The sequence below is a fragment of the Pleurodeles waltl genome, chromosome 8, assembly GCF_031143425.1.
Source record: "Pleurodeles waltl isolate 20211129_DDA chromosome 8, aPleWal1.hap1.20221129, whole genome shotgun sequence".
In the NCBI taxonomy this organism is placed as follows: Eukaryota; Metazoa; Chordata; class Amphibia; order Caudata; family Salamandridae; genus Pleurodeles; species Pleurodeles waltl.
Genome location: NC_090447.1, coordinates 635,815,878 through 635,842,756, shown reverse-complemented (window position 1 = coordinate 635,842,756; position 26,879 = coordinate 635,815,878). Strand labels below are relative to the sequence as shown.

At 43.4% G+C, this 26,879-nt stretch overlaps 1 protein-coding gene across 1 annotated transcript in view; it reads right to left on the bottom strand.

Moving 5' to 3' along the window:
* PHEX (phosphate regulating endopeptidase X-linked) overlaps window positions 1-26,879 on the bottom strand; it is a 1,559,577-nt gene that overhangs the window by 644,823 nt on the left and 887,875 nt on the right. Inside the window, exons 10-11 of the mRNA XM_069204739.1 lie at window positions 8,285-8,378; window positions 482-610 (exon numbers count right to left, since the gene is read on the bottom strand). Of these exons, the coding sequence (XP_069060840.1) occupies window positions 482-610; window positions 8,285-8,378 (223 nt within the window). The remainder of the gene's footprint in view (window positions 1-481; window positions 611-8,284; window positions 8,379-26,879) is intronic.

Genomic DNA, 26,879 nt, shown 5'->3' with positions numbered 1-26,879 from the left:
TGGCAGTCCGACCGCCACTGCGAGTTTGGCAGTCCATGGATTGCTAAACTCGTAATTGGGCTCTTAGTATGTCTTCTGAATAAATGGAGAAGTGTTCTAGCTTATTCAGCAAACCAAAAGATTTTATTAATATTAAACCTCAATTTCCATTTTAAATAAACTGCGTCATTAACCTTTTGTTTCACATTCGAAACTACCCGCACTGTTGATGTTCCAGAACAAGACCATGACATGTACAGAACAGGTCAGGAGCCATAAATAAACCCACATCTTTGATTCTGAACTAGCAACGAGTCTTAAGAGGCAGCTTTTTGTTTCCCTCGCTTCACTTCTATGTCCACATCAATCAAATACTTTTGTAATTGGCGCTTTTACAGCTCCCTTTACAGAGCACGCTGAAAGAACACAGGGTTGTCCTAAATCAAATGTATTTTTGTTATGAATCACTAACAAAATAGTATGGGCTAAAAGAGAAACCTACCATTTGTTTTTTGTCTTCTTGGAAATGGGCACCTACAAACAGCTTCCCAGCTGGGTAAGGGAGGGCGTTTTCGACGTAGTTTACACATCGGTCCCAACGAGCCGCCAAAGATGTTGTCCCCAAGATAACCTGTTTATGAAAAAATGTCTCTGAAGTAACTATTCATTTGAAACAAAAGACCATCTTTTAACAACATTCATGGACTTCAATTATATATCAGTGCAAAATGTGTTTGTTCTGCCCTCTCAAGATGATTCTACAGTTGCTGTACGGTAGTTCTTTGTTCTGCTAGCCCGTGGTGTCCATCCTAGGTCCAGGAGGGCCGGATACATACCTGATGTTAAGGATATCGAAATAAAAAGCTAACATAATGTGAAAGAAGATCATTTACATTTCCGGTGGTTTCCCTGAATGCCTGGGAATCAAATGGACTCCGCTGTTTTAGATCCCCTCCCAAGCAATGTTTCAGGTTGATTGAAGCCCTGGCCATATTGGCAAGCACAGCATTTCTGAAACCATAATAATATTGTAAAAATGGCATTGGATTATTTTATAAGTATGGAGCCCCCTTTGTGACCGGCACACTATTAGTGAGAAACAGCCAAACACAGGTAGAGGACATTTCAGGGGACTTGTGACACGAATCTCCTGCCGAGGAAAACATACTGAGTTAGTACGAATTAAAAAGTGAGGAAGAGTGTGGCCAATATGTCTTTTTTTCCCTATTGCCCAATACATTTTTAGCGTTCAGCCACTTATGTCCCATTATGTCATGTTACATTGAGTTGTGTCATGTGTATATTATTTTATGTTGTCAGCTTTTTCTAAAGTACGTGTGGCTTCAGTAATTTCCAGAACTGTGTTCGGTGTGGATTTTGCTGTCTGAAGAAGATGGGACTGCAACTTGGGGCGTAGATCAGTAAGCTTGCTGAAGAATGTTGCCACTTTGCATATGCTTAATGATTTATTTTTGGAAGCGCATAAATAGAACGTCTGCATAGTCTACCCCAGACACCTGTACTAAGACTATATTTACAGAACATCTAGGCCCTCATTATGACTTCAGCAGTCTTACTAGAAGACCGAGGAAGCCGCGGGCGCCACTATACCACCAGTGCTGGCGGTATATGTGGCTCCCTATTATGACTTTTCTGCTGGCCTGCAAAAAAGTCACATCAACATTGCAGCCGGCGGCAATGTTGATGTGCAGCGGGTGCAGCAGCACCCGTCACACATTTCACTGCCATGCGCAATGGGGCCGTGCCTCAGGGCCCCTGCACTGCCCATGCCAAGTGCATGGGCCGTGCAGGGGCCCCCAGGGGCACCCCGAGTCCCCCTTACCACCAGCCATTCCATGGTGGTGTTTACTGCCATGGACAGGCTGGCGGTTGGGGACTCATAAGCTTGCACCGCTGTCCTGGGGATTATGACCACCAGGCGAAAGACTAGCAGTATGTTGGAGGGGCCGGCGCTATGTCCGTGGTTAATGCGCCACGGTCATAATCCACTGACGGTACACTGCCAGCCTGTTGGCGGTGTTACCGCTGGTGTATCGCCGGCCGCCAGGGTCATAATGAGTCCCCTAGTTTTAAACAATATGCTCCAAAAACATCAAAGTAAGAACATCGACATTCAAATAGGTGCAGTCAGGAACTGTACGCATTCTAGACCAGTGGTGTCCATCATATGCCAAAGAGGGCTGGTTTCATACCAGTTGTTCCGACTATCCAAATAAAATAGGTTAACATGTAATGAATATGAAAGAAAACGATTTACATTGCCTGAAAAGTTGCAAAATAATGGCCCACCTACTGCCATATCCTTTGCAAAAGGTAGTTACATTTAACCTGTTCATTGCAGAAGTCACTTGTCTCAGCTATACTAATGTACCACATTATGTCACTTTATTATAATTTTATTTCTGCATAATTTAATGAACACTGCTGCATAATTCTGTCCTCCAGTGCCGCATAATTACACTGGCACCATTATGGGGTGTGCAAAGGTGCTGTATCAATTTTCCACCTGATTATGAGTTGTGTACCCCAGAATGTTACATAAAACACTAATAATATGCGTTATTCTCCATTTCAAACTATGCAAACAAAACAGGTGCGCTATTTGTTTCTGCAATCACACTCATGTTAAATATGTTCTGCGTAGGACATTCTACTGAATTATGTTGTACTTGGAATTCCTTGAAATTATTGAGGATAAGTGCCTTGTACCATAAAACCTCTGGGAAAGAATCCAAGCGAGCTACAACAGTTTGTATTATCAGAAATTGATATTTTCTGTAATAGGATTGCTTAACCTTGGCTAGAATTCACCACTCCAACCTACAACCAATGGAACTGGGACTCTGGAATTAGAAAGTCTGCCTTTTTCAAAACAAACTCACTTTAGCGCTTGGAATAAACATATGCTGACTCCTTCTATAATCTAACTGTTTTGGGCTCATCATTCCATATGTAAATCACCCATGTGCTTGTATGCTCGGTCTCACTCCTACCAATACTATGGGGGTCATTCTAAGTCTGGCGGGCGGCGGAGGCCGCCCGCCAGACTTCCCCCACCAAAATACCGCTCCGCGGTCGAAAGACCGCTGAGGGTATTTTGGGATTTGCCCTGGGCTGGCGGGCGACCGCCAAAATGCCGCCCGCCAGCCCAGGGCAAATCATCCTTCCCACGAGGACGCCGGCTCAGAATTGAGCCGGCGGAGTGGGAAGGTGCAACGGGTGCAGTGGCACCCGTCGCGTATTTCAGTGTCTGCATAGCAGACACTGAAATACAAAGTGGGGCCCTCTTACGGGGGCCCCTGCAGTGCCCATGCCATTGGCATGGGCACTGCAGGGGCCCCGCGGCACCCCCTACCGCCATCCTGTTCCTGACGGGAGACCCGCCAGGAACAGGATGGCAGTAGGGGGTGTCAGAATCCCCATGGCGGCGGAGCGCGCTCCGCCGCCATGGAGGATTCACATGGGCAGCGGAAAACCGGCGGGAGACCGCCAGTTTTCCGCATCTGACCGCGGCCGAACCGCCGCGGTCAGAATGCCCTGCGGGGCACCGCCGGCCTGTCGGCGGTGCTCCCGCCGACCCTGGCCCCGGCGGTCTTTGACCGCCGGGGTCAGAATCACCCCCTCTGTCTTTACGAATACATTTCGAGGGTTTACAGCTTGATCAGTTTAACAAACCAAAATGGTGCTAGCAATGGAGAACCAATCCTGGTGACTGAAAAAAATGACTGGTATGACATTGGAATTATAATTATAGGCCTGATTTAGTGGCAGTAACAGAAATCAGCCAGAAAAAACAGAAGATGTAGAGATACCTGTGGAAGTGGGACTTCTGCTGATTTTAGAGTCAGGGCGAAAGGCGGAAATCCTGCTGTGAAAACTAAGCTGGCTCCGCCAAGGAGCCAAGTAAACTGGTTGAAAAGAGGTGGGACCTTTGCAATATTTTGAGCCGGCTGCAAGCTACAAAGTAAGCAAAACTCCACAAAGAACAGGCAGCAAATATGGGTATGTGGTCCCTAACATGCTGTGGGACCTCTGCCCCAGAACGTTCAAACAATGGGATATGTGAACTCTTCACGTTGCTGGATCATCTGGATCATCTGCTCACAGTGAACGGCTACACTTCTGACTACAGCTCCAGCCATTGAACATCAATGTGAAAAGTAATATGTAAGTAAAAATAAATGTAATGTGGTTCTACTTTAAAGCTTCTGATGGTGAAACAGAATTCCTTCAGCTGAATTCTCATCATAACAGTGTTTGATGATGTAGGCAGAGATTTAAAGGAGTTAGGCACTCTCTTCAAATCTAGGGACTGTCGGGCCAAAAGCATACATGTATATAAATATGTCTAAAACTAGGGGTTCATTGATACTGGAGAGTTTCGGCGATAGGCCAACATTAGAAAAATAGACTTCCCTTCCACCAATAGTGATGAGACATCAGTGAAAGTCGGAGTCACAAAACAGTTTGCAATAACTGTAAAAACAGACAGCAGAACCATTGCACTAAGGAAGCAATGGAGCAAAACAAAGGGGCATATTTAAGAGCCCGTAGCGCCTCCTTGAAGAACATTAGCGTCTTTTTTTACGCTAATGTGGCCCATCGTGGCCAACATCGCTACACCAAATGTACAGTGTGGCACAATGCATGCATTGCCCCACTTTGTAATCCTTTGTGCTACATTATGGCTGCGCCAGGCATGATGTATGCAAAGGGGGCATTACCCCGTTAGTGGAGCTGAAAAAATATTGCAAAGAAATCTAAGAGATTTCTTTGCATCTCTTTTTGTCATTTTTAACGCCTGCTCAGGGCAGACGTTAAAAGGAGGCACACCATTGTTTACAATGGGCCTCAATGGGCATTGCAGGATTAGCGTCAAAATGATTGATGCTAATCCTGTAAAGCTCCGAACTAGCGTTACAAATTCTGATGCTCGTTCCATAACTACTGCCATGGTGGGTCATATATTAAATACGGCACACACATGGTGGTGTTAGGGGGGGCGCTAAGGAGCGCAAGAAAAGTGGCGCTGCACAAGGTGCAGTGCCACTTTTCATAAATCTCTCCAAAAATGTATGAAATCATCCACAGATGCAAATAAGCATCCAAAATTGATTTGTGCCACCCCAGGCTGCGTCAAACAAAGAGAAACCCAGGTGTCAAAGTGAATGCAAATTACAGGTGAACATTCAACTGGTGCATAAAAGTCCTATTATATATCCCTTGAATATATTACTGAACATCACGCCCATCAACTTAACACCAAATATAGTAGACTAACTTATCTACATCTGATGACAAACAACATGAATGAAAACACATAAAGCACAGGTGAAGACATCAAAATATACCCCATTTAAACAACAGACGACAACATACAATGCTCACTCTTTAAGTCACAGTGGTATATAAAACATCAGTGTGGAAAATCGTATCTTACCTCTTTGGGTTCAAACCATTAACCATGCACGCAAGCCAACAAATTCAACCTAGCAGGATGCACTCCACAAGTAAGACTGCACTGAATGTTGAGATGATTATTCACTACGAAACACGCTTTGTCTCTCACCTCTATAACACCATTAGAAGGCTTATTAAAAAATACATCATGGCACATATGCTAGAGATGACAATGAGCACAAGGCAGAGAACCGACATAAACACAGATGGTTCATCACACCGGACAATGAACCCTGTGTCAGTGCTGGATTTTCATGATGAACTTTCACAAATACCACAGAATCAATTTTACAAACTGTCACACAAAATGTGCAATCCCTTATGTTCACATACTTGTTATTCATCAAAACTACCTGAAAAACTTGGCACCGTTGGCATGGTTCTCACCCATTGTTTTGCCTTTAACCCCCCTTTTTTGCTTAGGACTCTGCACATTTACCACTGCTAACCAGTGCTAAAGTGCTTTTTCTCGCGACTTAAAACCTGGTAGAATTGGCTTACACCCTACTGAACTATTTAATTTACTTGTAAGTCCCTAACAAACTGTTTCTACATGTGTCTGAGCCTGTAAATTAGATTTAACTAGTGGGCTTGCAGCAGTGAGTGTGACACCCACTTAAGTACCCTTTGCAACCCTTCAGACCTGGCATTGTAGCCTGTTTCCACCTGGCTGAATAAATATTTTTCCAAGCCCAAACCTTCCTTTTTAATACACATAAGTCAACTCTAGGGTAGCCCCAGAACAGCCCAGAGGGTAACATGTAGTGTATTTAAAAAGTAGGACATGTACTTTTACATTTTACAAGTCCTGGTAGTGAAAAACACATAAATGAGTTTTTCACTACTGTGAGGCCTACCTCGTCCATAGAATAACATTGGGGTTGTCTTATTATATTTTATAATCTGTAACTTCCAACTGGGAGCAGGTAAAGAGTTTCAGTTGGGTGTCTAACGAATTGCAATTAAAGCCTTCTTTAAAGGTAAAGTCAGGTCTTTAATTCTGAAAATTGCCACTTTTAGAAAGTTGTCATTTCCTTGTCCAAACCATTTGGTGCCTGCAACCTGATTCTGGGTCACGTGACTAGGAGTAGCTGGCAGTTGGTCTTTGATATTGTCCCAGACAGTGAGACAAAGGGAAGTGTTAGCAGGATCGGCCACTCCAAGTCAATGAGGGATGGAGCGGTACCTATCTCACTTGCACTTCACAATGGCTCTGCCTGATCACTCTCACAACAGGTTTGTCACTAGTCGCTTGTGACACCAGACCAGCTGGGTCAAGGACAGGGAGAAAAGGGATGCCTGACACCTCAGGGATATAGAAACCTCTAAAAGATTCCTCCACTTCAAAGTGGACATCAGGTAGAAATGTTGAATCCTTAGACCCAATTCTTTGGTACACGTATGGACCTGTGGGCTCAGCCAGAAAGAAGAGAACTGCTGTGCTGCTGAAAGGACTACCCTTCTGCTAGACTGCTGCTCTGAAGGACTGCAGACCTGATGTGCTGACCTGCTGACCAGCTGTCCTCCTGCCTGCGTGAAAAGGACTGGACCTACATCTCTAAACCTAGGACTCCAGAGTGACTCAGAGGACTATTTGGCTGGCCTCCTGATCAGAAGCCTCAGGGACATAACAGACTTCTAACAACCTTGAACCCAGCACCTGGACTGATCTGTGAGTCCTACCCTGCCAAGTGATGCCACACCAGTCCTAGAACCTTGGAAGTAGGTCTGGAGGTGCTCTGCCAGCTCATCTGAGGACCCAGCAGAACCAGTGCATCTCTTCTGGTGAACTGCACAACCCCAAGCAGAACCAACACATCGCAGGGAAGCACAACGCCCAAAGATTCCATACAATGTCAATGACGCCACTAGTGTACTAGAGAACATTCGATTTGTTGGTACTCATTATGAACCCACAATTTGGAGTTTATATCTCTTGTGACTATATGTAGTCACAGAAATTCCACAATTCAACATATGCATTGGCCGTATATTCTGCAGCTCCTTGTGTGCTGTATAGAGCCATTTTGATTTGGAAACCTCTGTAGTCCTGATCAATAACTCTAAATGCCAGATGTACCAAAGACCATAGTACAGGCCTGAAAAAGTGGTTACAAATTGAGCACCAACTTTTTGCAACCAGTAACTTATTTTGTAAACCAAGTTACTAATAGGTTGATGTACAAAATAAGGAATTGCAGTGTTATCAGAATAACCTGCTAAACTTTTATTCAATAGGCAGGCTGTAAATTGTGACTCCCTCTGCCTGCCTTCACAAGTGGCCTGCAACGGACAACAGACCACCAGCCCTGTGCAAGAATTTCAAAATGTACATTCTTTTTTTTCTTTTTAAAAACCCACATTTTTTAAAGGAAATGGGGCTGTTTTTCAATCCCACTGGAATTATGTTTGTAAACCTTTGATGCATAGGTTACTGATTCGTAATTTGGAAGGGGAATTCCAAAAATACCCTTTTCAAATTGAAGGGACACCCAAAAATGCCCTAAATTCTGCATTGGTGATCATTTCTAAACTCAATTAGCAATTTAGAAGAACTTTTCTGAATCACTATTTGGGCTTAGTTTAATAGAAGCCACAAATCCTCTCATAAAGCAAATTGGAGGTATTGCTACCAGTAAAAAATCTTTGTACATCTGGCCCTAATTTGCTGTATTTCTCACTACATTTGTGGTGGAGGAGGAACATCTGACATAATGGAGAATGGAATTTTTAACAGTTGAACTCGATCTCAGACCTCACATCCCCTATTTTTTACACATATCCGTATTTCATGGCATTGTGTTGATAAGATGTGGACTCTTACCCGTCTAAACTCCAGTTGCCTGTACTGAAAACGCCGACTTAGATGAGAAATCCTGGAATAAACAAGTCTCCATACCAAATAATTGGCAAGGGTCCTGTAAAGTAAAAATAAACATGAGTTTGTTGGAAATAAAACGTCTGTTACAAACTCTTTTTAGATCACAGGATGAATATATTACTTACCCTGGGATAAAAATCACTTATTTGGAAGGCTGGCACGTAGATAAAAACTTCCATGAAACCAGGTTTTGCCGAAATTTGTGATTGATAATGATGATGATGACTGCTGGTGATTTTATTTTAAATTGCTTTTGCACACACTTACATTATTCTGCAGCACCCACACATATGCACTGTGTGATATTCACTTTAAGTTTACCATAGTTAATGTAGGCCTCAATTTAATTTAAAACGTCTCATGTTAGTTGCAATGGTTTCTGCTTTCTGTGTGTATTTTCCTCTTTCTCGTTGCAGGAGGCAAGCTTTACCAGCCAGTATTAATTGAAATGTACTTCTTTTTTGGTTACTGTGAGAATATTTATCTGTGCACGGTCCTTGGAGATTTGAATCTCCTGATCAAATTGTACCAATCCACTACAAGATATCCACCTGAAGGTCCTGCAGCAAAGACTCCGTTGTGTGTTGGTTGGGGAGAAAGACTGGCACTTTATTATCACAGCATGTTAGAACCTCATTAGTTTTTTTCATAGGAATCCGAACTCTTTGTACAAGAAATGATTTAAACTATGGATTGCTGAGTGAGTTTTTTTCAGATGCTCTTTTCACTCTCCTTTAGAGGAGGTGGCTTCCTTGAGCTTGCCCGACTTCTAGGCAAATCCCTTTCTCACCTATTTGATTGAATTTTTATTTGATTCTACCTTTAAGGCTCAACTTGCTGAAACTTTCTGCCTCATCTCTCATCAGCTTCTCTTAGCAAACTAGGAAATTTCTCTTCATGGGAACTGGGCCTGCTTTGATTTACTTTATGATAACTTTTAAACGCATGTCTTCATATTTGCGGTTTTGAATTGATTTGAATCATACTGATTTATGCATACATTTGTTACTGATGTAGAACTAATTTGAATGATGTGAGTTTGTAACTTTGCTAACCTGCTAATAAACCTTCATCGTTAGCAAATCAACCACTTTCTGTCATTCTTGTGGGCCCAAAACATGCTTCATGTTATTTAACTGTATTTGATCTGTAACATCACACAGCAGTACAGCGCTGAAGGTCTACCCACTTGAGTGCAGCTTGCACTTGAGTTTACACCGGAAATCTGTGTGGTATAAATTTGTGCATTAATTGCAAGATAAGGATGTTAACATTATTTTTATAACTCGATCTATTAATGTTGCACTTATATATCCTCAAAGGATTCCAGATTGCTTTTACAGGATATATTGAGAAGATGAAAATTCCGATGATTTTGTAGAGTTAGAAGTTTAGATTACACCAATAATAGTGTTCTGGGAGTTTCGGATACAATGAGCTATTGCCAGGCAGCACACCCCAAATCTTAGTGGAATGAAGCAAGAAGGAAATCAAAAAAAGTACCGTTTCAAATAGCATACTGTTGCAAATAGACTATTTTGAGTCATATTTTACACCCTGAAGACGAAAAGGAATGAAACAATTCATAGTATCCAGAAACATGCGCTACTGTTGCAGTCTTGGAAATGGTGGGCCTGTAATTAGGATTTCGAATGCTCCCATTCTCATTTAGATTGATACAACCTCACACCTTTTGACTGTGAGATCTCTCGGGGTTCTCATCTCTTTACTAAGCTCAAAGTGCCAAAAGAAGTGTCTAAGCAGATAAACTATTGCAGACTCAATATCAATAGGACTAAACAGAGGAGATGTAACATGAATATCTCACAAATGTGCTAAACTCACAATACTTGTTTGGCAAAATCACGTTCACTAAAAATGCAACTAGGATTGCTATGGAATGACATGATGAACCTGAATCGAGGCAGTACTGCTGACCTTTCTCTCAGTGTCTAGTAAGATATATTCACATTTTAATTTATATCATGAATGTGTGGTGGGATCTTTAGTAAAAAGAACATTAGACTGCATAAAATCAATGCCGTTGGAGAGCCAAGCATCCCATATAGTCACATTAGACAAAGCCACATTGAGATGTTACCCTTGCCACAGCAATGAAATACATTATGGCAGGTACAATGTATTTATTGCATTTGTTCTCTTTAGAACAGGCTTCTCCAACAAGTAGCTCATGAGCTACTGGTACCTCTCCAGTTACCTGTCAGTAGCTCTCCTCTGTGCATCCCAGGCTTCTAAATTGGAACTTTTTGTTTGGTTACATTAACATATGTATGACAAAACTGTGTATTCCAAGACAAATAAGGGTGCATTCTCATAACTCTTAAGCTGATGTTTGGAGAAAAATGGCTGAATTTCCAAAATATATTTGAAGGTGATTTTTGGAGTAATAAATAATGTGTAGCGACTTATTACTAATATGATTACATTTGTGCCATGGGCACAGCAGCCGGCATGTATTATCTACATGTTGGCATTTCTAATCGACAAAGTCCTTTTTAAATGACTGTTGGCAACTCTTCTAATGTTCTGGGGTGATCACTGCTGGTAACTGTTTGACCTGGCCATTTTTGCAGGGTCATCCCTTAAACATTTTGCCTTCCTCCTCCTATATTTCTGACGTCTTTTTTGGTTCTAGGAGTCTGAGCACCTTTTCACTGCTGACCAGTGCTAAAGTGCCTGAGTTCGCCCTTCTAAATTTGGTATGATTGGCTTACACCTAATTGGCACATTTAATTTACCTGTAAGTCCCTTGTACAGTGGTATCTCTACACCCCGGGCCTGTAAATTCACTGCTACTAGTGGGTCTGCATCCCAGCTTGCGCTACCCACACAAGTAGCTTTTCAAACCTGTCTCACGCCTGCTACCGCAGGACCTGCGTGCGCAGTTTACTGCCACAGGGACCTGTCATCTAAATTTACTTGCCAGGCCTGGAACTCTCCTTGCACTACATATAAGTCACCCCTAATGTAGGCCCAAGCTAGCTCTATGCGCAGGGTGCTGTGTAGAAAAGGCAGGACACATGCCTGGTTGTGCGGCCTGTCCTGGTGGTGACAAACAGCCTATTTTGTTCCTCAGTACTGTGAGTGCTGCCTTTCGCATAGTATTGCATTGGAAATGCCCTAACATATGTTTAAGTGGTAATGTCTAATCTACGAGCTGTAGTATAGGCAAGTTTGGTATGGTTGTAATGGTAGTGAGAAATGCTGCTTACTGGCAAAGGTGGATTTTTTTATTACCATTATAGAAACGCCACTTTTAGAAAGTGGGCATCTCTCTATGCTTATCACTCTGGTGTTTTGCAGCTTACCTCCAAACCACGATCGGGGCACAGTGACAGATGGGCTTTATGCATACTCTTCAGACAGCCTGTACAGAATGAGGGTGGAGGTGTCACAGAGGTGCATCTACATATTGAATGGTCTTGATAGGCTGGGAGAGGGAGAGGCGGGACACACCTGAATTTGTAAAGGCAGTTCCCTGGCCTCACACAAAGGGCTTGTTTACCACTCATTGATGGCTGGAGACTGTGCTGGAGGAGAAAGGGGACACTCCTGGAACCAGTCAGTACTGGTTGGAGCCCCTTCTCCCCCTTTTGTGGAGACTGCACCAAATGAGTATAAGTACAGGGGGTCTTCCCCCACATTTTGAGTCACTAAAGGACTGCACTGTACACTGGATGTTGTTGGATGGTTTTCAAGGAACTGCCTTGGGACTGCCCTACTGTTGTGCTGACCTGTCACCTGCTGGGTCACTGAGACGGACTGCGCCGCTACCTGTGAACCTTTGTGCTGGCCTTCTTGCTGAAGCCCTGCAGCTCTGTGCCGCCATTGCTGTCTCTAGGGGCTGGGTGGTGCGCCCCCTTCACCCCTCTTTTGGATTGCCAAGCCTGCAAAGCACTAGGTATTTCTGGCAGCCCCTGGCCCAGCTGCTCTAGTGCTTGGAGAAGTGCTACAATCTTTTTTAGAGTGCCTCCTTCCTGTTGGCACCCGGAGTGTGAAAAGCGCTCAATTCCTTTTCTTGAATTAGCGCATCATGAGTGTTTTTTCCCAACTTGACCATGCCCAAAAATCAGCACCAGGGGGAACCTCTTGTGATTCGATTTTAAGTTTGCTAGTGCATGAAGTGCGCTACTGCAGCCATCTGCCTCGATGTCCCACCGCTCCCCAAAGCAAGAGGAGCCGAGAGGGGTCCGCCGGCAACCTCTCCACTCAGCGTAACAAGGAGAGATCTCTGTAGTGCCCCCGGGGCACTGGTAGGCCCTGTCATGGTGACCCTTCACCTCTGCAACCCGAGCCTTGCCCTGTGGAGAGTGTGAGCCTTCTCTCCTGCTCTTATGGGCAAGAGGGGGGCCCATCAATGTGCCGGTGATCCGCAGCCCCATTCGTGTGAGGAGGAGTGTGACAGGGGACCAGCCAGCACTCATCTCTAGAGTCAGAGCGGCAAGTACAGCTACGTTCCGCTTCCCCGGTTCTGCCACATTGGTGTGGCACCGACTGGGGCCTGGTTGAGTAGTTGCACTGGTCCCCTCAGCCAGGAGAGCTCCTCTGCTGAAGGATGAGATGAGCCATATAGTAAAGGCAGCCGCACCGTATGTCTGCAGGCAGCTGTGTTGGTTTGTTTCCCAAGCGGGGGAGGGACCCAGTGAGGTCCTCCCTCTGATTCTGCTGTGTGCTTTTCCGCCCCTCATTTCATCATATCCTATCCTACAAGAGGAGTGCAGGAGGTGCTGACAAAAGTATCCCCGGTTTGACATTGCATGTCTAGGGTGGGTTGCGGTATTTTTGGTCCTATGCCAGGTGGGAATGTTTCAAGTTATGTACATTCATTATAACGCCCTGACTTTTATGATGATATGAGTTCATTATGACATGTGATTTTTAGCCATTAACCTATATGTTTACCTGACTACTGCTTATGGTTGCAGAGTACTAGTAACCTGTGTGATGTTCTGACAACTGCTTGTGTAGCAAGGTATTACTGACGTGTTTGGTCTAAAGATGTTTTATGCAATAAAGTTTATTTTATATAACTTGGTGTTGTGTTCCCCTTGTGGTGTATTTATTGTGTGACATGTTTTGTGCAATCGTTTTACACATTGCCTTCTGAGATAAGCCTGCCTGCTCGTGCCACGCTACCCAGGGGGGGGGAGAAAGGGTTATTCTTGGTGTTTAACTCCCTTGCCCTGACTAGAGTGGTGGGTCTGCCTGGCTCACGTGCATTCCCTAGCCAACCAGAAACCCAATTTCTAACAGTAATCTTGGACATTGTGGTTGATAATGTAATCTTGTCTGGTGTGGTCACTAATACAATACTAATAATATTGGTAGTTTGCGATGATATTCAATAAACATAAGTAGCTCTTATTTAACAAAAGGTCGGAGCCCTCTGCTTTAGAATATAGGTGCTGTAACACAAGTTGACTTGTTCTTTCCATCCACTATGTTTTTTTTTCATTTCACTTTGTCTTTTACTCCACGTGTATCGTTCTAAATATTCACAGTTGGTGTCACCTTCCTGCAGTTACGTCGGTTGATATTCTATTATTTTTCAAATTGTTTTCTTTCTTTGACAGTACGATTAAGTTATTTCAGTATATACAGGCCGGCTCCAGTTGAAAATCCTTCGCAGCACCCACTGTTTTAAAATTCCGCCTGAAAGAAATCTATCTAAAACACAATGAACAGCATAGAAAAAATCGAAAAAGAAAAATCTACTGCTCTTGGACATTCTTTTATTTTAAACAGGATGCTATTTACCTAGCCATACCCAATGGAAAAATGATTCCATAAATAAAAATATAATAAATTAATGTAATATTGAACCACTGCAGAGGCCTAGAGAATGGGAAATACATATTTATATGCACACTATTAGAAAGAAACAGCTTTAAAGATCCATTGGCACAGCACTTGGATTAGACTTCTCTCCAGTAATTGGTAAATCATTGTAAAGTAATGGCGGCATTGATCAAGCGTCTCACTGTTGCAGTAAGCTACTATTTGCCAACGCGGTGCAAGATATATATATATATATATGTATTCATTTTTTTCCTTCCAATCTTCAGTAGTGTGGAGTTGTTTCAGTTCCCATAACTAATGATTCAAAGCAAAGTGTTCTATAAGTGGCTTCTCCGCTATTCAAACAGGCTGAAGCTGCGCATTTCTGTGACCCCCGTTATCACAAGAAGAGTTGCGGCTCACAGGGCTTGCAGAGCGCTTTATGCAGTTTTTTGTTTAATGGAGCAACTTGCTTTGGTCATGTGAGTTAAGAGCGATGTATGAAGAAGCACTTGCACTTATGGAATAGCCTGACCTACTGGCTTTGCCAATACTTGTTCCTTTGAAGTGATGCTCAAAAAGGTCCCATAATACACGGCTGTGCTAGAAAGAATTGCCAAAAATCCTCACTGAGAAACAACGGTGAACTCGCATCTCTTCATCAAAAGTTATCAAATATAAAAAGACTTTCAGTCATCTCTTTTTTCTAATTGTATTCAATATTTTTCATACATTGGTGGAAAGAAAGTAAAATTCCTAACTGGACATGATGTGGCCCCAGGCTATTTACTTTTAAATCCTCTGGTTTATCGAACTTCTGCTGAATTATGAACCTTAGCCCTTATGTTCTCTTTTTAAAATAGAATCCTTTATTTTTACAGTGCAGGCTCCGCTAATAATGGTACAGATTTGACATTAGGCAGGCCGTCCATCTGTGACGGGGAGATCTGAAATATCCATACAAGTACCACCTTCAGGCTCTCCTAACCCTCCACTTACACCGAGGCAGAATATGTAGCGTTGTATCATAAGAATGATGTTACATTTCGGAAAAAAAACACATCCTTCCATCTTCCGCTTTGGCCTGATGAACTGTTTCAGTGGTCAACATCTTTCAGATTTTTTCGAGCTCTCATCCGTTAAGTAGACGCGCAAAGAAGTGTATATTTACATTTTTGGCATGAACTTGAAAGGCACTCGCGCCAACCAATTGAATTTAAAAATTCAGACCAAAAGTTAATTTTCACTGTCTAAAGGTTTAGCTATGTCCATGTACAATTACACTCCTTCATAAACGCTTTAATTTTTAAACTATGTCTTTGCCAGGTGTGTAGCAGGCGTTGCCAGAGTCGATGGTGCAATTATATGAAATGGTGCTGTTGGTAACATTGGTGGCCTAGGTGCCAGGGGGAGCATAACCAGGAGGAGTTGCTCCAAAAGGAGTGACCAACGACATATTAATAACCACAATACAATGGTTAGAACATGATAGACTTTAACGGCTAATTTACCGAGGTATGTTTGTTTTCACCACTTAACATGGGGGCTCAAGTTCTCTTCAAGTGTTTGGAAAATATACCTAGAATATATGTTAGAAATGGGGTTTCTAGCTGGCAGTGGTTTGTACCCTGTCCAAGTAGGGATCCTCACTCTAGTCAGGGTAAGGGAGCCACATAGGTAAGATAACCCCTCCTCACCCCACAGGTAGCTTGGCACGAGCAGTCAGGCTTATCTCAGAGGCAATGTGTAAAGTATTTGTACACACACACAGTAACAAAGTGAAAACACTAGAAAAAGACTCTACACCAGTTTAGAAAAATAGCCAATATTTATCTGAATGAAACAAGACCAAAATTACAAAATCCAACATACACAAGTAAAGATTTGACTTTTGAAAGGTTTTAATGAGTCTTAATCCATAGGCATCAACTGTTGTATCTTTTTAGCACAAAGTACTCGGGATGCGTCAAAGACGATGTTGGCCACAGGGGAGGTGAGGCACCGAAAAGCAAATCCATGCTTTGGTTCCTTACCGCCCAGGGAAGGCGATGCGTTGATTCTTTCCGCAAAGGAGAGGCGATTTGTCAGTGCCTTGATGGCATAGGAGGATATGCGTTGATTCTTTCCTCACAGGAAAGGCGATGCATTGATTTCTGGATACACAGCTTTGGTTCCTTACTGCGGTGCAGGGCGATGAGATATTGACACCCCAGGGAAGATGAATGGAAAATTCAGACACGCTGTATTGATGGAACCATGGGGAAACCAGAGCTGCATCGATTCTGCAGCCATGGGACGGGTGCTGCATCGATTCTCTAGCCGCGGGACAGGCGCTGCATAAATTTTTCTGCTGCGGTATTTTTATCCTTCAGGTCACCCGCTTACACTTCCAAAGGCCGAGGGACTGGAGGTGGCACTACTTGGCAAGTCAGGACTCTCAGCAAAAGAGCCCAGGCACTGTCAGGTGAATTCTTTGATGTCCCTGAGACTTCTTAAGAGGGGGCAAGCTCAATTCAAGCCCTGGGAGAACTTTGGAAAGCAGGATGTAGAAAGCAAATTCCAGTTCTTTCACTCCCAGGACAGAAGCAGCAAGTAGCAGGACAGCACAACTAAGCAACAGAGTGGCAGTGCCTGCTACAGCATCCAGCTCTTCTTTCTGGCAGAATGTCATCAGTCCAGAATTGTTCTAACTTTGTGGGGTCAGAGGTTCAGTACTTATGCCCATTACTGCCTTTGAAGGAAGCAAAAGTCTTTGTAGTGCACAAGACCCTGCCTTTCATGCCCAGTCTTTGTAGTGCACAAGACCCTGCATTTCCTGCCCTGGCTTCAGACACACTCCACGGAGTTAAAGACTGTTTTATGTAAGGACAGGCACAGCTCTATTCAGGTGTAAGTGTCAGTTCCTCCCATCAATCTAGCTCAGGAAGACCCATCATGATATGCAAGGCACACATCAGCTCCCTTTGTGTGACTGTCTAGAGTGAATTCATAAACAGTACTCATCCTGACCCAGGTGTGTATTCCACAGACAGACAGAGGCACCAAATTGTTCAGCCAGAAAATGTCCACCCTCTAGCCCCCTGCTTCCCACTTTTAGCCACAACCTCAACGTCCAAAAATGTGATGGTAGTGTTACTACTGGTTAAATAAAATGTAATGTCAGGAGACTCGTTGTTGAGCCATTCACCAAATCTTTGCAAAGATCGTTCAGATCCTGTCCAGATGCAAATCATGTTCTCAATGAATCCTAACCAGTTGGAAATCTGGTTCAGAAAGGGATTGTTATGATAAATAAACAACTCTTCAAATTGCGCCATGTACAACACTGCCAGCTCTGGAGCGAAGGGACAACCCATTGAGGTTTCTTTAAAAAAACAAAGAATAGACAAGCCCATAGGGAATATTGGACTTATAATTCATAAAAAAGTGTCCCTGATAAATGTTTAACATACAGCTTTGTTTTGTCCCGTCTGGTGGTCTCCCATTGATAAAGGGCCGCAAAATGAACTTCATGAAGGGCCCTGGTAGGAATTCAACTGCAGAACATTGATACATCTGTGTATTTCTCACTAATATCGCAATGTGATGTTGTTGTTTTGACCAATTCACTATTGTCTGGTCACATTGTCGTGGGTTGATAATAGAGATATACATTTATTTGTTGTCAAATGTGAGAGTATTGTGTTTTTGTCTGTGTTCAGCAATAAACTTTATGGAATTTTTGGTAAAATATGTTTCACACTGAATGTTGAGCACTTTGATTTAGTCATGCAATCTTGGATTAAAACTATTGGTTGTTAAAAATGTTGGTCAACACTGGGACCTTCTTTGTTGCATCACTTTCTAAAAGTGGCATTTTCAAACTTACAATTTAAAAAACAACTTCACCAAAAGATGTATTTTTTAAATTGTGACTTCAGAGGCCCAAAACTCCATATTTCTATCTGCTCTCAATGTGAAATTACACTTAAAAGATATTTCAAGACAATCCCCATGTTATCTTAAGGGAGAGATAGATCTTGCAATAGTGAAAACCCAATTGAGCAGTATTTCCCTATCAGGACATGTAAAATACACCAGTAAGTGTCTCACCTTTTAAATACTCTGCACCCTGCCCATGATGCTGCCTTGGGCCTACTTTAGGGGGGACCTACATATAGTACAAGGGAAGGTTTGGGCCTGGCAAGTGGGTGCACTTGCCAGGTCGAAATGGCAGTTTCAAGCTACACACACAGGAACTGCAGTGGCAGACCTGAGATATGTTTGCAGGGCTACTCATGCAGGTGGCATAATCAGTTCTGCAGGCTCACTAGTAGCATTTGGGCCCATATTTATACTTTTTGACGCTAAACTGCGCTAACGCAGTTTAGCGTCAAAAAATTTTGCGCCGTCTAACGCCATTCTGAAGCGCCATGCGGGCGCCGTATTTATGGAATGGCGTTAGCCGGCGCAAGCAGACCGGCGCTGCCTGGTGTGCGTGGAAAAAAACCACGTAGACCAGGCAGCGCCGGCGTTGGGCAAAAATGACGTTAGGGTGTCTTAAAATGGGGCAAGTCAGGTTGAGGCAAAAAAATCGTCTTAACCCGACTTGCGCCATTTTTTAACGACGCCCATCCCCCATCAACATGACTCCTATCATTGTAAAGATAGGAGTCATGCCCCCTTGCCCAATGGCCATGCCCAGGGGACTTCTGTCCCCTGGGCATGGTCATTGGGCATAGTGGCATGTAGGGGGGCACAAATCAGGCCCCCCTATGCCAAAAAAAATTATTAAAAAAAATACTTACCTGAACTTACCTGAATGTCCCTGGGGTGGGTCCCTCCAGCCTTGGGTGTCCTCCTGGGGTGGGCAAGGGTGGCAGGGGGGGTCCCTGGGGGCAGGGGAGGGCACTCTGGGCTCATTTTGAGCCCACTTGTCCCTTAACCCCATGCCTGACCCAGGCGTTAAAAAGCGGCGCAAATGCGCCGTTTTTAGCCACGCCCACTCCCGGGCGTCTCTTTTGCCCGGGAGTATAAATACCACGTAAAGGCCTGGGAGTCATTTTTTAGACGGGAACGCCTCCCTTGCATATCATTAACGCAAGGAAGGGGTTCACGCTAAAAAATGACGCACATTCCGGGAACTTTGGCGCTATACGCCTCTAACGCCATAGTATAAATATGGCGTTAGTTGGCGTTAGTTTAGCGTCGAATTTGCGTCGAAAAAAACGACGCAAATTCGGCGCAAACGGAGTATAAATACGGCCCTTGATGTGCAGGCCCTGGGCACACCTGGTTCACTATACTAGGGACTTACTGGTAAATCAAATATGCCAATCATGGATGAATCCACCACCAACACCAGTTAGACAGAAAGCTTTTGAACTTAAGCACTGGTCAGCAATGATAAAGTGCCCAGAGTCCTAAAGCCAGCACAAAATTAAATTCAGCACACAATCAAAAATAGGAGGTCATAAGCCAAAAGGACAGGGGAAACCCTGACAGGTCTAACAATATACAACACTGTTCTAACACTGTTCTAAATCACGGTTCTAAATTCTCTTCAATATTGAGGAATGCTGTACTACTACACCTGTTGCTCTATTTTGATTCTCAACATAACATTCCCAGTCAAATCAGTCTTGGTTGTGTTAAACTAAAGAATATAGGTCTTGCCATCCCTACTCTTTAACTTTTTTTCCAGAATGTTTACTGTGTATGCGTGCTGACCATTTCTCTTGTTTAATTGTTCAATTACAATAGACATACATTTTCCTCATTACATGGCAGCTTCTTTCCAATTACAGCCCTTGTGAAGGCCAGTCATGAATATACATAGTACATTTAAAACACCAATGTTCTGTATATTAAAAACAAACACAAAAAAGAAAACCCTTAAGATATTGAAGCATGTACCATTAGCTATTAATGTACCTTAAAAATATATCCTAAAAATAGAAGAGTGAAAGCACAAACATGTTTGTACCACCAGCAGAGTAGCACCAAAACAGCTAATAGGTGGGAATACTCTTTTACAATCTTGTCTATCTACTGATACATGAAAGCTTCATTCTGCTAAAATACGTACAAATGCCATATGACAAAGTGAGAGGTAGGCAAAGAAGATTTTGAGTGTGTATTTGGGAAAATGAAATCAGTATGTGTGAATAAACTAGAAGTGGCATTAATAAGGACATGACCAGCTATCTTCTTTCTAAAATAAAATGAATGTCTGAGTCGATTATTCTGTATGGCCATGAATGTCTGAGTCGATCATTAAAGAAAGAGATGGGATTCGGCAATCCCTGTGTTAAAACCTGTCTCTAATTTCTTTATAGTAGGCGACTTGTGACTCACCCAGTCACTTAATATAATAAAATGACACTAGAATGCAATTGTAATAACTTATTACATTTGTGATTCTGCTGCTACAGGCCTTCTGTCAGAGCCAGCAGCTAAGGGGAAAGGCAGGCCAGGTCATGGAACATGATTAGAGCAGCTATTTAAAGAATGAAAAGGAAACAATTGCTTTTCTTTCTGCTCTGTTTTTCAAGCTTTACAGTGACAAGCAGAACATAGGGCCAGATGTATCATACAACCGATTTGCGATTCTCAAATTGCGATTTTTAAGAAATAGCTATTTCAGAAATGCAAAAAGGTATGTATGATTTTTGCGATTCGGTAATAGCGATTTCTTAAAAATCGCAAATGCTATTACCGAATCGCAAATAGAGAATCTGTCCCCATTCGCACCCATGGGCCTGTTGGCCCATATCAGCGATTTTTTTGCATTTCCAAAATTGCGATTTCTTAACCAGAAATCACAATTTTGGAAATGCAAAACCCCAGGGTGCTGGGGGCCTAAGGCCCCCTCTGCTGCACCCCAAAATATTTTTGGGGACATGTAAGGTGCACACATGCCAAAAGGGCATGTGTGCTTTACATGTAGATTTTAAAAATGCATTTTAAATGCATTTTTAAATTTTGCACATGGTTACCACCAGGTTCAACCTGGTGGTAACTAACGATTCCTAAATGCCCAAATCACATTTAGGAATGGCTTCATACCTGTGCTAAGAAATCGCAAATAAGGTATCCTTATTTGCGATTTCTTATTTAGAGAATCGCAATTTGCGACTCTCTAAACAGGGTCACAATTTTAAGGAATCGCTATTTTTGCGATTCCTTAAAATTGCATTCAGAATGCCTTTCATACATTCTGAACTGGATTTTTGCATTCGCAAACGGGCATTCGCCCATAGATATTTATGGCAATATGTTTGTTTTGTGCACTCCTTAGGTAAATAAGGAAATATTAGAATCTTTCTGCTTGTTTTTGTTGTGCCTTTAAAAAAAAATAACTGATGTCCATTAAACTGATTATAATACCTTTTTGCAACAAATAACTAACAACTTTTTTGATATGTTTAATTTCGCTGTACAGATTATGTTCTTATTGTTCATGTTTTCAAACAAAATCCTTCATATGTAAAAGCTATGCACCAAGGTCCTAAGTGGTGCATGGAAAGAGTGATGGTTTAACCATATGTTATAACGAAAAAGTATCCCAGCAGTACATGATATGGATATTGCAAGTCACCTCAGAGTTCCATAACCTCATAAATGAACTTGTCCTTCAGCCTCGTTGACTGGCAATATCCCTGTAATGTATGCTGTGGGTACTTTATCCCACATATATGCAACAGTCTATCTCACCATCAATAGTGCAAGAGTGTGTCATGCTTTATCAAAAAAACGTTTGCTGCTGTTGCACTTCCCATACACCAATAAAGGAATAGTTTTTTTTAGCTGTTGTTTTGTAATTTTAAGCAATTTTACCAGCACATAAGACAGAATCTTTACTCAAAGTTATGGATGTGTTTGATCTGAACTTTGCATTGTAAACCACTAACAACACACAAGCTTTCATTTAATTATTAAGGGCCTGATTTAGATTTCAACAGAATGGTGATGGATAGCCCATCTGCCTAAATATAAATCACATTATATCCTATGGGATTTACAGTTTGGCAGACAGGCTATCCGTCACCGCTGTTACAAGTAATCTATCTGTCCAAATCTAAATCATGACCTTAGTTTTATCCAACTATCATCTTCCCTTAAAGATACTACATTTTCCTTTCATGTAGTGTTAAATCGGACAATCAAGATTAAATGGATATATGTTCAAATGAGGGAACATTATGAGACCTTGTCAAACAACAAGACACCGTTCAAATTCATAATGTCTGAAAAACAGCAACACAGAAACAGGGAGACTCTAATGCATACACTTTAATATTGTAATCATTCTCCAAAAACACAACCAAAGTGCTTTAGGTTAAACACAAGCCAGGACCTAATGAAGGAGTCATGCACAAATGTGGCAAGTTGGTAAGCAGGGTTTCACCTCTAAACAGTTATTTATTGTATTTGCTGTCTGAAACAGACCAATAGATGTTGTTAGGGTGGGGTTGGGGGGGTGGGGCGTTTTTGGTTTTGGGGAGGGGGTGGGGGGTCAGGGGGTTTTAGGTTTTGGGGTGGGGCGTTTTTGGTTTTGGGGAGAGGTTGGGGGGGTGGGGCGTTTTTGGTTTTGGGGAGGGGGTGGGGGGGTCAGGGGGTTTTAGGTTTTGGGGTGGGGTTGCGGGGGTGGGGCGTTTTTGGTTTTGGGGAGGGGTGGGGGGTCAGGGGGGTTTAGGTTTTGGGGTGGGGTTGGGGGGTGGGCCGTTTTTGGTTTTGGGGAGGGGGTGGGGGGTCAGGGGGTTTTAGGTTTTGGGGTGGGGTTGGGGGGGTGGGGCGTTTTTGGTTTTGGGGAGGGGGTGGGGGGGTCAGGGGGTTTTAGGTTTTGGGGTGGGGTTGGGGGGTGGGGCGTTTTTGGTTTTGGGGAGGGGGTGGGGGGGTCAGGGGGTTTTAGGTTTTGGGGTGGGGTTGGGGGGGTGGGGCGTTTTTGGTTTTGGGGAGGGGTTGGGGGGTCAGGGGGTTTTAGGTTTTGGGGTGGGGTTGGGGGGGTGGGGCGTTTTTGGTTTTGGGGAGGGGGTGGGGGTTAGGGGGTTTTGGGGTGGGGTTGGGGGGTGGGGTGAGTGATGTAGGGTGAATGGTGCCTATTACTAATGCTTTTATCAGGAATGCCTTTACAACGAAATATCGTTGTTAAGGCATTCGTGGTAAAATCATTAGTAGTAGCAACGAGGTTGGTGTTCCGACCTCGTTGTTAAGGCAGTAGTTGTTTTTAAAGTCGTTGTTTCGTCGTACAATCCCATCAGATTATCTTGGCTAGCAATAAGATACACCCAGTTCCTATGAGCAACAATTTGGAAGGAGCTAGGGAGGGTGATTAAGAGGGTGATTTAGATTGAAAAAAAATGGAACTTTGGGCTTGATTTAGGACTTAGCGGATGGGATACTCAGTCACAAATGACCATTATATTACGATTCCCATAGGATATAATGGGATGGTAATATGACAGAAGGGATATCTGTCACATATGTGATTGAGTTTTCACCTCTGCAGAGTTCGAAATCGGGCCCTTTATTTTCACATTCAAACTATATAGTAGTGGAGGCAATTTTAAGATGGAGAAGGTGAAGAAGCATTTAGTAAGAAAAATCAGAAGTTTTCTGTCTATATCATGAGGGTTACAATATATGCCAATGGCCTGTCCCATGGCACATATGTTCATGCTTTGTGAAGATTCGTCAAACAGTGCCAAAGTGATAACAATATATATATATATATATATATATATATAGCTATAGATATATAGTCACACAAAAACAAAGGTCAAAGGTTACAGGGATGTTACAGTTAGGTTCAGATTTTACACACACACACACAAACCCTAGAAATCCAGCAGTAATAGTTATTCTTATCTCAAGAAACTATAATTTGTGCCCCAAGGTAACTATTAATCGCAGCCCCTCCATGCACAGTTCTTTCGTCAATAAGTTTATTGCAAATGTTGCAGTGATATTATCAATGATGTTATAGAAGACTTCATGACTGATGTAATATGTGGGGTGATTAGCAGTGCACTGCGAGGGTGCAAGTTATAATGACATTAGGGCACCTGTTATAATTTCTTGAGATAAGTATAACTGCTGAATTTCTATGGTTTTGTGTAGGTAAATTCTGAGCAACTATAATATTCCTGTAACCTGTGGTTTTTAACTGAATTTCTAGGTTTTTTAAATTTTATTTCCTAACTATAATGCCCCTGTAAAATTTGTTTTTTTTCAGTGAATTTCTAGTTTAAAAAAAAGAAATTAATATTTAATTACCATATCCAACCGCCGCCAGGCCCTGCGGAGAAACCCCCTCATGCAGCCAATCCCACCCCATGCAAAGGCTTCAGCAGTGCGCGGCGGAGAGCTGGCCTCATGCATTCAACCCCGGGCCTCCTTCCCGGACCACTTTTAGCCTCATAGACCCCATCCCCTGGGTCATGTGAATTGGCCCTGGGGGCCCCCTCCCCAAGGCTCTTTTGGTCCTGAGATACCCCTATCCTTTAGGGCCCACAATTATACTTATGGGTGACTGGGGCACAAAGCCCACTGGCCAATTTTGGCAGTGGGGACCATATCTCCTGGGGCCACACCATATTCTAAAGGTGGAGGGGCATGCAGCCCACCTCCCCGTGCCAATTTCAGCCCCAGGGACCCCAGCCTCCACGGCCTGCGACATTTTGTGGGGGGTCGGAAGCACATGTCCCTCCTTGGACCGATTAAGGCCCCAAAACCCCATCCCATGGTCCCCAGTGCATTGTTTTAGGGGAGGGTGTGTGTGGTCCCCATCCCTGGGCCAATTTTAGCCACCTCATCTCTTGGGGACGCACCAAGAGTAGGTGCCCTGGTTCCCAGCCAAGGCACCCATCATGTTCTCATTGGGGGTCACAGAGGGAGCCCCAAGGACCCCACGGCACCAGCCGGCTACCCCTATCCAGCAGCAACCAGCAGTGTTCCCACCCATAGGGAGCAGCTAAAAATTATGCTCATTGCGAGCAGGAGCAATATTCCGATCTGTTTCCCTGCCTGCATCACTGTGGGCACGGAAACAGATCTGAAGTCAGCTCCCAGCGGGAGGGAGCATTTTTTAGGCTGCACCAGCTGGTAGCGGCCATCATGTTTAATCTCGCTTGGCGGGAGCCATAAATTTGCTACCGCCAAGTGAGAGCAAACACAGGTTTTCCAGCCTGCGCCAGTGTGGGCAGGGAAAATGCTATGTCCTTTGGGGGGGGCACCTGGGATACCCTGGGGGATGGGGTACCCGGGGCTATATAGGGCTCCAGAGGAGGTGTATTTGTTGTTGCAGCTGGACTCAGTGGGAAGGGGTCCCCGGGGCCAAAATAATAATAATTCTCACTTATGTATAAGGCTGGGCACTGAGGAATGTGGTCCCTTGGTCTGAAATCGGTATGGGGAGGGGGTTCACATGGCCCCCCTCGTCCCTAAATGTATGTATTTGCCCCCTAGGACCTGGCCCACCCAGGGGACAATAAAAAAATAAGCACAGGAAACCATTTGTTTTTTTAACTTTGTCAAGGATCCATGGATCTTTCATGGATCCACAGCAAAATAAAAAATAAAACATTTTAATGGCCCCAGGTGGGGTGCCTGTGGGACCCCACCACCAGGCCAAGTGGGTCAGGGTATTCTTAGTGTGCCACTTATGTTTTTTTTTGTGCTTGGTCTTGAGTTTTGTCTTGGGACTCGGCTGAGTCTGAGTCCCAAGATGGCTGCCACCACTTCTTGGTTGAAGTGGTGACAGCCAATCAGATCTCCTTTTGAGATCTGTAAGATCCACGACCCTCTGCATCTCTAGATATACATAAATGCTTTTTCTTTAATAAACCAAAATTACTGAAAGAGATTTATACAAAATTACAAAAAGCACTCTTTGGGAAACAAGATCTAGCTTTCTGCTAAATTTGGTGTAATTCCGTTCAGTTGTTCGGGCTGTTGTTGTTTCTAAAATCTCCATGGGAAACAGCATCTGGAAAATGCATTTTGAGACCCCCTTTTTCTCGGCTCCCGCTTGACAATTCACCCTGAAACTTTCCAGACAGTAGCTGAAGTGAGTGGGAAATTAATTTCGAAACGTTTGTGAAGGTTCAAAAGGCGCAAAAGTTAATTAGAACAAAAAAAACCTTTTCCTATAGAAACTAGGTTATGGGTTGCTTTTATTCATTTCAGGCTGTATTGCCTGGTATTTTACCCAGCCAAAGGTGTAATACTCTAATTCAAGTAGTAAAAGGTTTTGTCATTTTACAGCTTGGCATTGATGGCACTGTGCTAAATCGATGCTTAAAGACTTTACTGTAGAAATGGCAAAATACTTTGGCCCTCATTATGACCCTGGCGGTGAGTGATAAAGTGGCGGTAATACCGCCAACAGGCTGGTGGTAAATACCGCCAAATTATGACCATGGACAGCCAATGTACCACACCAACCGCCAGGGGGGAAATAACACTCACCACAGCGGTAGCCGTCAACAGCCAGGCAAAAGACAAAGTACCACCCACCATATTAAGGCACATCAATCCGTCACTTTTTCCGGGGAGGTACCAACGCCTTCAAAAGCCTGGGGGAAGTGCATCACAGAACAGAAAAGACTCACCATCGGAGAACAGGGAAGAACAAAGCCGCCATGGAACCCGAACTACAAGTCTTTCCAATGTTCTTCGACGTTAATCTCCACCTGGAACACCAACGCCAGCGAAGACGACGACGGTGAGTACAGCAGCCTAGCACACAAGGGAGGGA